General features: G+C 49.0%; 1 protein-coding gene across 9 annotated transcripts in view; it reads right to left on the bottom strand.

Moving 5' to 3' along the window:
* The window catches only part of LOC146870867 (SWI/SNF-related matrix-associated actin-dependent regulator of chromatin subfamily D member 2-like), a 1,426,174-nt gene that overhangs the window by 809,775 nt on the left and 604,397 nt on the right, over positions 1-12,002 (bottom strand). For all 9 annotated transcript variants that reach the window (XM_085647047.1, XM_085647050.1, XM_085647051.1 and 6 more), the window contains exon 2: positions 644-831. In XM_085647047.1, coding sequence (XP_085503173.1) covers positions 644-831 — 188 coding nt within the window. The remainder of the gene's footprint in view (positions 1-643; positions 832-12,002) is intronic.

The raw sequence follows: 12,002 nt of genomic DNA, 5'->3' as shown, positions 1-12,002 counted from the left end.
AATAAAAGAAATCGTTAGGAGTTGCAAGCAGGACAAAGCTATATGAGAAAATAGTGCTCGGAGGCTGTAATCACAGCCTACCGAGTAACAACACACGTAACAGGGGTTGGCGCCATGGGAGGTTACAAAATGAGGCAAAGCGGTATTAAGGAGGGACTACGAAGCCTTTCGACCAATGACCAGCCACAGTTTACAGTGGACAATGACACAAGCCAATTGAAAATGTTGGTGGAGCTTCAAGTGCCTACCTTAATACAGCATGCCCCGCAGAGCAATGCATGCGCTGCCCAGATATGAACTAAAAACAAATATAATGCACTGTCTCAGTCTGTCTAGTACATACCTTTTTTAAAAGCCTTTAGTCATCTTTTATAAGGAGGGAATACCTCCTACTGTGTAGATTTGTTAAGAATAACTCATGGGGGAAGATCTTTGTTTCACTGAAAAGTTATTAACAATTATACAGATATTTAATTACAAGCAAGCACAACTTGCATATCTTATCTTTATCAAATCCAACAATGGGTTCTAGCTGTGATGCACTAATGTTGAATTGCCATATTTGGATCACAGTTCTAATAATCAGTTATACATACAGGTCATTGCACATATTTGAGGAAGTAAAGAAACTAGTAATCTGTACCTGCGTCGTTGGCCTGGGAGTGGCTGTTGGCCTTGTTGTGGCATTGCAAGTCGCTTTCTAAAAGGATCCATCATCATCTGCGGCATTCCGGGTCTCATGGGAGAACCAGCCCCATAGGAAGATCCGGGAGGAGGTCCAACTTGCATACCTGGTATTAGCATGCGACCTCCTGAGGCCATTCCCAGACGCTACAGGCCACAAAACGGAAACAGAAACTGAGGTTACTGGGTAAGGTTGGCAAAGTAATTGGTTCAAGTACCAGGCATAGGACTAAAGACACATTTAAAAAAGATCAATACTTATGTACAAATCTTCCTCCTGCTTTAAGCCTAAATCGCAATATACTTGTACCTAAACGCATAACAATAATACATTGTCTGTGACGGTTCATGGCCTAGGTAAATTATAAGTCTACTCCAGATCTTGCAAACAAAATTGCAAAACCCTTTTCTAAAATCTGGCCAAGAGGAGGGGTTAGGATTAAAAATAAACTACAGCATGTGACTTCTAAAGCAGTTCCATGAACATGATTCAAGCTTACAGTACTCTGAAATTATCTGTAAAGAATGGGAGAGACATGTCAAGAGACATTAAAAAAGTAATTAAATGTGTGACCGAATTGCAAACGTGGCAAACGAATTTACAAAAAAACAGATATTTACTCATTTTAGATGTTCTCCCTCCGGTTAATATTAGCTTCAAAACGATGACCAGCGTATTTATGAAAATCTACGCATGTCATACATTCCCATGAGCATTCCTATTGTCTTACACATACTTCTGTAGACTGCCTACGAGGTGCATACACTGAAGTGGTATGTTGGAAATGTGAATTACTATGTCAAATCTTTTTTCTCTTTTGCTCCACCTGGAAAGAATACAAATTACGATATTTGAGAGTTTGGGGAATTTATAGCCTTATTTAGAAGAGGTTGTAAGGCAAATTCCCTGACAATGGTTTCATGCATACCTCAGGAGATCAAAGCACCGCATTTGGAGTCTCATGTTATTGCACATCTTGCAGGCAGAGACCAGTCTGGATCCTGCAAGACCCAAATTTACTGCCGCATAAACAGCTATGGAACAGCCAGTGTTTGTTTTCCACCATTTATAGGAGTAACTACTTAGTGAAAGGCCACCACCAAGCAGGTGCTAGAGTCTAAGTGATAACTAAGCATACCAACTATGGTCCCAATTACAAGTTGGCCAGTAAACGAAGATGAAGATTACAACTGGTATCTCTATCCCAATTACCATACACTATCAGTTTTCAGAAACGAACTGAGGATATAAAAAGATGACCCAGATATACTGGGTCCAGTCCCTCAATTCTGCTTTGGTTAGGCTGAAAATGTAAGCAGAAAAGAAACTTATTAAGTTCAACCAGGTGCATATCTGCACCCGGTAAAACGCAGTTAGGTGGAGTGGCTTCCCCCTCGGGGGCTTAACAATCTGCCCAACTGGTAATGGGGCCCTAAAATCGAACATTTCTCAAGCTTACATTTACTTAAAAAAATTAAATTCCACGACCAAACCCAGACAGTGTTGGAATTTCCATCAGCAATATTTTCATGTAACGTGGATCTTCCCATGGTGAACACAGCAACTTTGATGGGAAAATATTTGCCATTGTGGCAATGGACTTTTAGGACCTCAAGCCAATTCCCTGTTATTTTGTGTGAGGAACCGGGTGTCTGGAATCTTTTCCAGCCTGGATCCTCACACCCATGTCTAGGCATTCCAAATGATTGCACTCGAATGGAGAATTATAGGCACATTACATAAGATATTACCCCTTCCATAACAAACAAGGGGTAATTTTCCTATGATATTCACCACCCACGTTTAGCACAGCAGGGAGAGAGCTAGGATCGGGTGGGGGGCCGCTGCAGAGCGCTGCAGGGAAGGGCAAAAAAGTGAGGAGAATTATCTGTCCGCCATGGTGTTTCAGCAGTTCTTGGGGGGGGGGGGGGCAGCTGTGCCTCTATCTGGAGTCATCTGCTATTTTAAGAAATGCAGATTTGCATCCGATAAAACAAGGTCTAGTGTTTACGGACCTGGACTTACTAAATCCTGTATTAGCAGACCTGATAAGCAGAAGCAATTTGTAGTTGCAATTGTCCACTTGTAGTTGCCTGAAGCAGTATTCTATTCAGGACCACCACTCCTGTCAACTTGTAACGACAGTCTTAATGCAGCAGATTTTTCACAATTGTGGCAGAGGAACTAGATTAGTGACACTACTAAAGGAGAACTACGACTTTAAAACTCTAAACCAAACCAATAGTTTTTGCTCGCCCTCCTTCACACTTGGCTTGAATTTTCTTGTACATCAATGGCAAGATCTGAAAGCTTCTTAGATGACTCCTGCATAAGCCTTCCTGCTTTTGGAAGTTCAGAAGCTCTGGGTGCCACCAACTGTTACCAAGTACGCACATTGTGATTCCAATACCCTGCATATGTCAAAACCGGATATGAAAGTTGAATGTTGAGAACTTGGGAAGGCAAAGAGTGATAGTACCAGAACCACCATGAAGATCATGTCTCTTTACTCTGAGGTGTGCCCTTTGTCCAGATCTCACATTACTAAACATTGGAACAACCATCAGATGAAGCAGAGCTGTACCGAGAAGACAACTCAAAGAGGACTTAATGATCTGAATGTCCTGCTCAAAGATTCAGTACTAGGACATTGACCAGCATTTTAAACTGGATTCCTAGTTTCATTGGAACATGATGGTTTTATATATTATCGCACCTCTTAAGTTTTAACACAGCATGAGCTTCTAAATTCTTAAAATATAGCAGATGAAATTAGATACTCTGTATACTCCACTGACATAATCCTTACTAGAAATCAACTGTATGTTTTTGATTCAAATAGAAAGAAGGGAATATGATATGACCCTGCACCCAGCTGGGCTTTACTTTGACATGCCTAAGGAACTGAAGCACCAGAGGCTTGCTATTATGGAGAATGGGTGGTATACCACTAGGCATGTGACTGCCCAACTCAATTGAATCTAGCATTAATGAGGTTTAGACCAGATGGCTTTGTCTAATCCTAAACATTCACTTTATCATTATTTAAAAACAGGGTACAGGGGCGTGGCCAAGATGGCGGCGAGGTAGGACGCAGGATTGTGTCCCTCTGGCACCGCCAATCAAAAGTATTGTATTAGCGCCCCTCCCTGGTGCCTTCTGATCGCATGCGGGGACCGGATGTCTCTGGCTAGTGAAGCGGCACCAGCGTTTTCCACCAAGAGAATACGAATTAGCGGCCTTCGCTCCGACACGGAGAAGAGGCCTAGAAGTGCAGCGAGTGAGTGGAGGACTGGCGCCGAGGGAGCGGCGGCGTGGTCTGGTGGCAGCGTTCGGCAGTCCGGAGCTAGCAGCCATCTAGCGCTGAAGGAGTGGTCCTTATCCGGAGGCTGATCAGCGCCGAGTGGCGGTGAAGAAGGAGCGGTAGCGACCATCGGGCGACTGGAGCCGTCGTTTTGTGGTCCCTGCTGCCGTGGAGCTCCTTCATGGTGCACAGACCCGGCAGACACGCAGGTTTGATCGCTGTGGCCGAGCAGTGCAGAGAGATCGAAAGGCACAAGGGCACTGACTGACATGGCGCGGTGGACTGGCAACCCCCAAGGGCCGAGTTTCCTGCCCAGAGGATGGGAAGGGCCGTTCGCCACTCCGACACGGAGGTAAGAGAGAGGGACAAACAGCGGCCGGGCGGCCGGTGCTGGACGGCGTGCCCAGGTGTCAGGGTCCTGCGGTCCGTGAATCGGCGGACAGAGAGCGCTGAGGGGGAGACGATCTCAAGTGAGCGGACCGGTAGGGCGCATCGGACCGACAGGAGCGGCACCCGCCGCCGGCACATTGATCGGGAGCACAGAGTCGGCAGATCCGCCATTTCGAGTGCCCTGCCATCGCGGATTCACGCGCCCGCAGCCTGTTGAGCTGAAACAGTGGAGTGAGGGCGACACTCTTATGGGGGCTGAGAACTGAGGAGGCCCGAGGTGCTTGAAGTCCTACTGTAGCCACATCAGCGCGAACACAGAAAACGAGTGAGCAGGCCTACTGATAGAAGTGAGAGGCGACGGGCCCTGCAGCTCCTTTAGCACGTGCAGATCGCCTGGGGCTGAGAAATGGCAGCAGCACGCAACAAGAGAGAAAAGACCTTAAAGGAGCTGCTCATGAAGCAGTTGGGATCGGCCACTTTGGCGGGTGAGAGCAATCCCGGAACAGTGGATGGCGACGATGCTCCCACCACCAAGGCCTTCATGATGGAACTTTTTGCGGCCATCAAAGGGGATATACAGGAGCTCAGGGACCAGCTTGCCGCTGACCTCAGGGAAGTACGGAGGGAGGTGGATGAAGTTGGAGACCGCGTGGCCACGCTGGATGAGCACAATGTCAACCGGGAAGAGGACCTCCACCAACTGCAGCAAGATATGCTACGCCTCCAAGAACAACATCTTGACCTTCAGGCGCAGGCCGAAGATTTAGAAAACCGCTCCCGGCGGAATAACGTGAGGATCATAGGTGTTCTGTGGAAAGAGAAGGAGACGACCTCAGAGCCTATGTAGGGGCGCAGTTCCAACAGGTTTTGGGGGAAGAGGAGGTGACGGACATCCAAATGGACCGGGCGCAAAGAGTGGGCCTCCCCTGTGGTAATAAATATCTGCCGCCGGACATCCTTGTGTGTTCACGGTTTTTAGCTAAAGGAGCGCATTATCCAGAAGGCGAGAGAGAGGCCCAGCCAATTCAGTTCCAAGGCCATACACCGGCCATTTTCCAGGACCTAGCAGTCTCTACATTACTCAAGCGACGTGAATTCAAGGTGGTCACCACACATCTGCGTGAGCAAGGCACCCCATACTCATGGGGCCATCCTTTCCGCATTGTTTTCAAGCACCGTGGGAAGTTGCACCAGATCCGTTCGCTAGCCGAGGCTATGGAGGTCCTTGGCCTGGAGAATACATCAATGGTGACACACACAGAGCGGCCCAGAGATCAAAATGCCTGCTGCACAGCAAGATGGCAACGGGATGAAAAGGCAGCGTCCGTTCTGAAGCCTGATCAGGCCACAAGGGACAAAGAACGAGAGGACGTGATCTCATCATTGTCACAACCATCGGTACAATGGGACACCCCTTGAGGTATACAACTGGCGGCTCAGGGGTGGGTGCATAGATGGGTGTCGGGGGGACAGGGAGGGTTGTCCTATGAGGAGTGATGACGGCCCTTCCGCGGGCGGGCGGGTACGAACTAGGCCCGCTCAGGCCGGGCGGCTGCTTGAGCCATGACCTCTTGGACATCTTCTGCCTTGACAGACTTTGGTCATGTTTTGGTTTTGATATTTGATCTGTCAATGGGTTTATCATTTGGGTTTGGGTTTGTTGGGGTTTTATGTTGGGGATCTCCGCATCAGGTAGTACTTACGACTTACCTCTGTGGAATAACAGGGGAGCACTTGATTCTGAGCAGGCCTGATAGACGAAATGCAGATGCATTAGATAGATATCCCACCACACTCATTAGATGGAAAAAGACCTTAAAATAGTCAGTCTCAATGTTACAGGCCTCAACAATCCGGTGAAGAGAGCATCAGTGTTGTCCCTACTTGAAAATGCCAGGGGCGACATATGTCTCCTTCAAGAGACGCACCTCCTCTCCAAAGATACCATACGTATGGGCACTAGGCGCTTCCCAGAACAATTTTGGTCAGCAGGCCCATCTAAAAAGAATGGCGTAGCTATCCTGGTTGGGGCACATTTCCCGGGCAATGTAATAGCGACTGTCGCAGAGATAACAGGCCGCTTGCTCGCAATTAGAGTGCAATGGGACGGGACTCACCTCACTATAGCGTCACTCTATGCTCCAAATACACAACAGGAACCCTTCATCCTCTCAGCCCTCACAGAGGTTCTCACGTCTCCGGATGCAGCGATTTTGGTGGGGGGGGACCTTAACCTTGTAATGAACACAGAGTTGGACAGGTCTGGACAGCGCACGCATCAAACGGGGACATTCTCCCTAAAGGGTCAGGAGTGGTTGGGGGACAATTGGCTACATGAAGTTTGGTGCACGCAGCACCCTGCGGAACGGGACTACACATACTACTCAGCGTCACACAAAACTTACGTGCAACAAGATCACTTTTTAGCTTCTACATCCCTACTGCATCACCTACACACGGCCACGATAGAACCCCGCTCTCTCTCAGATCACGCCCTTATTACTGTTCACATCTCTGCGCAGCGATCGCGGGCGTTCCCCCAGGTGGCGCCTACGCAACAGCCTCTTACACTCAGAGGATACAGAGCAGCGAATTAGGCAGACAATAGAAGACTACTTAGTGGTCAATGACGTGGGTTCTACACCATTATCGGATGTATGGGAGGTCCTGAAATTGGTCACTAGGGGGGAATTTATTGCCATTTCAGCAACTTAAAACAAACTCCGTAAAGAGAAGAGCAGCGAACTAGAAAAAGAAGTAGGGGAACTTGAATCGATCCACAAACGCACTGAGGTCCGAGGGTGTGGAGGGAGCTGAAGAACCGCAGGCGCCTGCTGAAACACCTAGACCTTGACAGGGCGGAATATGCCCTTTTACGTCTACGCCACAAATTCTACCTTAGCTGTGATAAATGTGGTAAGATGCTAGCCCATAGACTGCGAGCTAGAACGCAAGCGACTCAGATTCAGTCAATAAGAGATAACTCCGGGGAGGAGCAGAGCGCAGATGAACGGATCGTGGATGCCTTTCGCATGTTCTATAACATCCTATACACTGGACAGGACCTGCTGGCGCAGGACCCATGTACTTATCTGAATAACTGTGAGATCTCGCCTCTCCCCAAGACTACGGCGGAGGCGCTTGACTCCGTTATTAGAATAGAGGAGGTAATCACGGCTATCTCCAGATTGCAATTGGCCAAATCGCCATGTCCCGATGGGTTCTCGGCCTCATTCTATAAGGCCTTCTGCAGGGAGCTGGCTCCCTTTTTAACCAAACTGTTTAACTCTTTTTTTAGAGACGGGAGAGGTAACACCCTCTATGTCAGAGGCGCCAATCTCCGTCATCCTAAAACCTGGAAAAGAGCCCCGGGAATGTGGATCCTACAGACCTATCTCCCTCCTTAATATATATGTGACAATGTTCGCGGATATTCTAGCGGCACGGCTAAACCCTCTCATGGCAGATCTGATTGACCCTGACCAGTCGGATTTTATTCCTACGTGCCAAGGGGGGGACAACACGAAGCGGCTTTTCCACCTTATAGATAGCGTACAGCGATCGGGTAGACAGGCTTTCTTATTGTCTATAGACGCCAAGAAAGCATTTGATAGGGTGGGGTGGACTTATCTATTCAAGGCCCTGCGCTGCTACGGGTTCGGAGAGAACTCTGTTAAATGGATCCGATGCATTTACTGTGCACCCATGGCATTCGTGAGGGTCAACAGGAGTAGGTCGGCGTCCTTTCCAAATTCTAGGGGGACCCGGCAGGGATGCCCTCTGTCCCTGCTTTTATTCGCGCTCTATATGGAGCCATTGGCTCAACGTATAAGAGCGGACCAGCGCATAGTAGGCTTGAAATTCGGGGCAGATGTCCATAAAATAAGCCTCTATGCTGATGATGTGATCCTCTCTCTTCGCAGCCGCAGTCAATCCTGCCCGCCCTGCTTGCTGAGCTCTCCGCTTTTGGAGATGTGTCAGGGTTTAAGGTTAATTTGGGGAAATCCAACATCTTAAATCTGTCGATCCCCCTGGAATTAGCGGATGCATTGCAGCTGCAATTACCGTTTGAGTGGACTCAGAGTGACATACTGTACTTGGGTATCAGACTTGCCCCATTGCCTGGACGGTTTCGCTCAATTACACACTTTTACTGGAGCAGACGACCAAGGCGGTGGACGCCTGGTCGCAGCTGCGCCTAGCATGGTTCGGGAGGATCGCGGCAGTGAAAATGACGATCCTGCCGCGCATTCTGGATATTTTTCAAATGCTCCCTATGACTCCCCCACCTAGGGCGATAAAACAATTGCAGACTCTCATCAACAAGTTTGTATGGGGACGGAGGGAAAGCCGCGTCTCTCAATCAATCAAATGGCATGTCCAAAAGCCCAGGGCGGAGTGGGACTACCTTTGATCGGAGGCTACTATCAGGCAGCCTGCCTCCGATACCTGGTGGAATGGAACAGACCGCTATCCAGCAAACACTGGAAATTCATGGACGAGGCCGTCGCTGGTGTCAATATCTGGAGGGAATTGTGGTTACCTCGTAAACACATGGCTTGGGGTCTCTACTCCTCCCCTGTTACTTCTCCGACTCTCAGGGTTTGGAACAGGGTAGCTCTTAAGAAAGGTTAGACCTCCTTTCCCTCGCCTATGGTCCCCATTGTGGATAACCCGGATTTTCCTCCAGGACAGGCGTCTGCGGTGTTTCAGCGTTGGTGGGAGGAGGGTTGTAAAAGGGTGGGGTCCCTCTTTGATACAAAAGGGCTGGCTCCGTTTGAACAACTCAAGGGCGATTATGGCCTACTAGCAAATGATGAATACCCCTATCGTCAAATATACCACTGGATTACAGTGCCTGCTAATTTCGCTCACATGTCCAGTCTCCTTACCACATTCGAAAAATGATTACTTCGCAAACACGACGACCGCCGTCTTATCTCAGAATCATATGACATGCTCACTGCACATCCCACTGAGCATTGCACTAGGGCGCAGATCCACTGGGAAACTGAAATAGGCAGGCCACTATCACCTAAGGAATGGGAACACATCCTCTACAGAACACTTCACACTGCACACAACACAGCTGGAGCAGAGTCCGCTTTTAAAGTATTTTCATATTGCCATTGTGGCAATGGACTTTTAGGACCTCAAGCCAATTCCCTGTTATTTTGTGTGAGGAACCGGGTGTCTGGAATCTTTTCCAGCTTGGATGCTCACACCCATGTCTAGGCACTCCAAATGATTGCACTCGAATGGAGAATTATAGGCACATTACATAAGATATTACCCCTTCCATAACAAACAAGGGGTAATTTTCCTATGATATTCACCACCCACGTTTAGCACAGCAGGGAGAGAGCTAGGATCGGGTGGGGGGCCGCTGCAGAGCGCTGCAGGGAAGGGCAAAAAAAGTGAGGAGAATTATCTGTCCGCCATGGTGTTTCAGCAGTTCTTGGGGGGGGGGGGGGCAGCTGTGCCTCTATCTGGAGTCATCTGCTATTTTAAGAAATGCAGATTTGCATCCGATAAAACAAGGTCTAGTGTTTACGGACCTGGACTTACTAAATCCTGTATTAGCAGACCTGATAAGCAGAAGCAATTTGTAGTTGCAATTGTCCACTTGTAGTTGCCTGAAGCAGTATTCTATTCAGGACCACCACTCCTGTCAACTTGTAACGACAGTCTTAATGCAGCAGATTTTTCACAATTGTGGCAGAGGAACTAGATTAGTGACACTACTAAAGGAGAACTACGACTTTAAAACTCTAAACCAAACCAATAGTTTTTGCTCGCCCTCCTTCACACTTGGCTTGAATTTTCTTGTACATCAATGGCAAGATCTGAAAGCTTCTTAGATGACTCCTGCATAAGCCTTCCTGCTTTTGGAAGTTCAGAAGCTCTGGGTGCCACCAACTGTTACCAAGTACGCACATTGTGATTCCAATACCCTGCATATGTCAAAACCGGATATGAAAGTTGAATGTTGAGAACTTGGGAAGGCAAAGAGTGATAGTACCAGAACCACCATGAAGATCATGTCTCTTTACTCTGAGGTGTGCCCTTTGTCCAGATCTCACATTACTAAACATTGGAACAACCATCAGATGAAGCAGAGCTGTACCGAGAAGACAACTCAAAGAGGACTTAATGATCTGAATGTCCTGCTCAAAGATTCAGTACTAGGACATTGACCAGCATTTTAAACTGGATTCCTAGTTTCATTGGAACATGATGGTTTTATATATTATCGCACCTCTTAAGTTTTAACACAGCATGAGCTTCTAAATTCTTAAAATATAGCAGATGAAATTAGATACTCTGTATACTCCACTGACATAATCCTTACTAGAAATCAACTGTATGTTTTTGATTCAAATAGAAAGAAGGGAACATGATATGACCCTGCACCCAGCTGGGCTTTACTTTGACATGCCTAAGGAACTGAAGCACCAGAGGCTTGCTATTATGGAGAATGGGTGGTATACCACTAGGCATGTGACTGCCCAACTCAATTGAATCTAGCATTAATGAGGTTTAGACCAGATGGCTTTGTCTAATCCTAAACATTCACTTTATCATTATTTAAAAACAGGGTACAGGGGCGTGGCCAAGATGGCGGCGAGGTAGGACGCAGGATTGTGTCCCTCTGGCACCGCCAATCAAAAGTATTGTATTAGCGCCCCTCCCTGGTGCCTTCTGATCGCATGCGGGGACCGGATGTCTCTGGCTAGTGAAGCGGCACCAGCGTTTTCCACCAAGAGAATACGAATTAGCGGCCTTCGCTCCGACACGGAGAAGAGGCCTAGAAGTGCAGCGAGTGAGTGGAGGACTGGCGCCGAGGGAGCGGCGGCGTGGTCTGGTGGCAGCGTTCGGCAGTCCGGAGCTAGCAGCCATCTAGCGCTGAAGGAGTGGTCCTTATCCGGAGGCTGATCAGCGCCGAGTGGCGGTGAAGAAGGAGCGGTAGCGACCATCGGGCGACTGGAGCCGTCGTTTTGTGGTCCCTGCTGCCGTGGAGCTCCTTCATGGTGCACAGACCCGGCAGACACGCAGGTTTGATCGCTGTGGCCGAGCAGTGCAGAGAGATCGAAAGGCACAAGGGCACTGACTGACATGGCGCGGTGGACTGGCAACCCCCAAGGGCCGAGTTTCCTGCCCAGAGGATGGGAAGGGCCGTTCGCCACTCCGACACGGAGGTAAGAGAGAGGGACAAACAGCGGCCGGGCGGCCGGTGCTGGACGGCGTGCCCAGGTGTCAGGGTCCTGCGGTCCGTGAATCGGCGGACAGAGAGCGCTGAGGGGGAGACGATCTCAAGTGAGCGGACCGGTAGGGCGCATCGGACCGACAGGAGCGGCACCCGCCGCCGGCACATTGATCGGGAGCACAGAGTCGGCAGATCCGCCATTTCGAGTGCCCTGCCATCGCGGATTCACGCGCCCGCAGCCTGTTGAGCTGAAACAGTGGAGTGAGGGCGACACTCTTATGGGGGCTGAGAACTGAGGAGGCCCGAGGTGCTTGAAGTCCTACTGTAGCCACATCAGCGCGAACACAGAAAACGAGTGAGCAGGCCTACTGATAGAAGTGAGAGGCGACGGGCCCTGCAGCTCCTTTAGCACGTGC

The sequence above is a fragment of the Triturus cristatus genome, chromosome 1_1 (genome assembly GCF_964204655.1).
Source record: "Triturus cristatus chromosome 1_1, aTriCri1.1, whole genome shotgun sequence".
NCBI classification, from domain to species: domain Eukaryota; kingdom Metazoa; phylum Chordata; class Amphibia; order Caudata; family Salamandridae; genus Triturus; species Triturus cristatus.
Note: the sequence above shows the minus strand (reverse complement) of the source record. Positions and strands in the feature narration are given on the sequence as shown.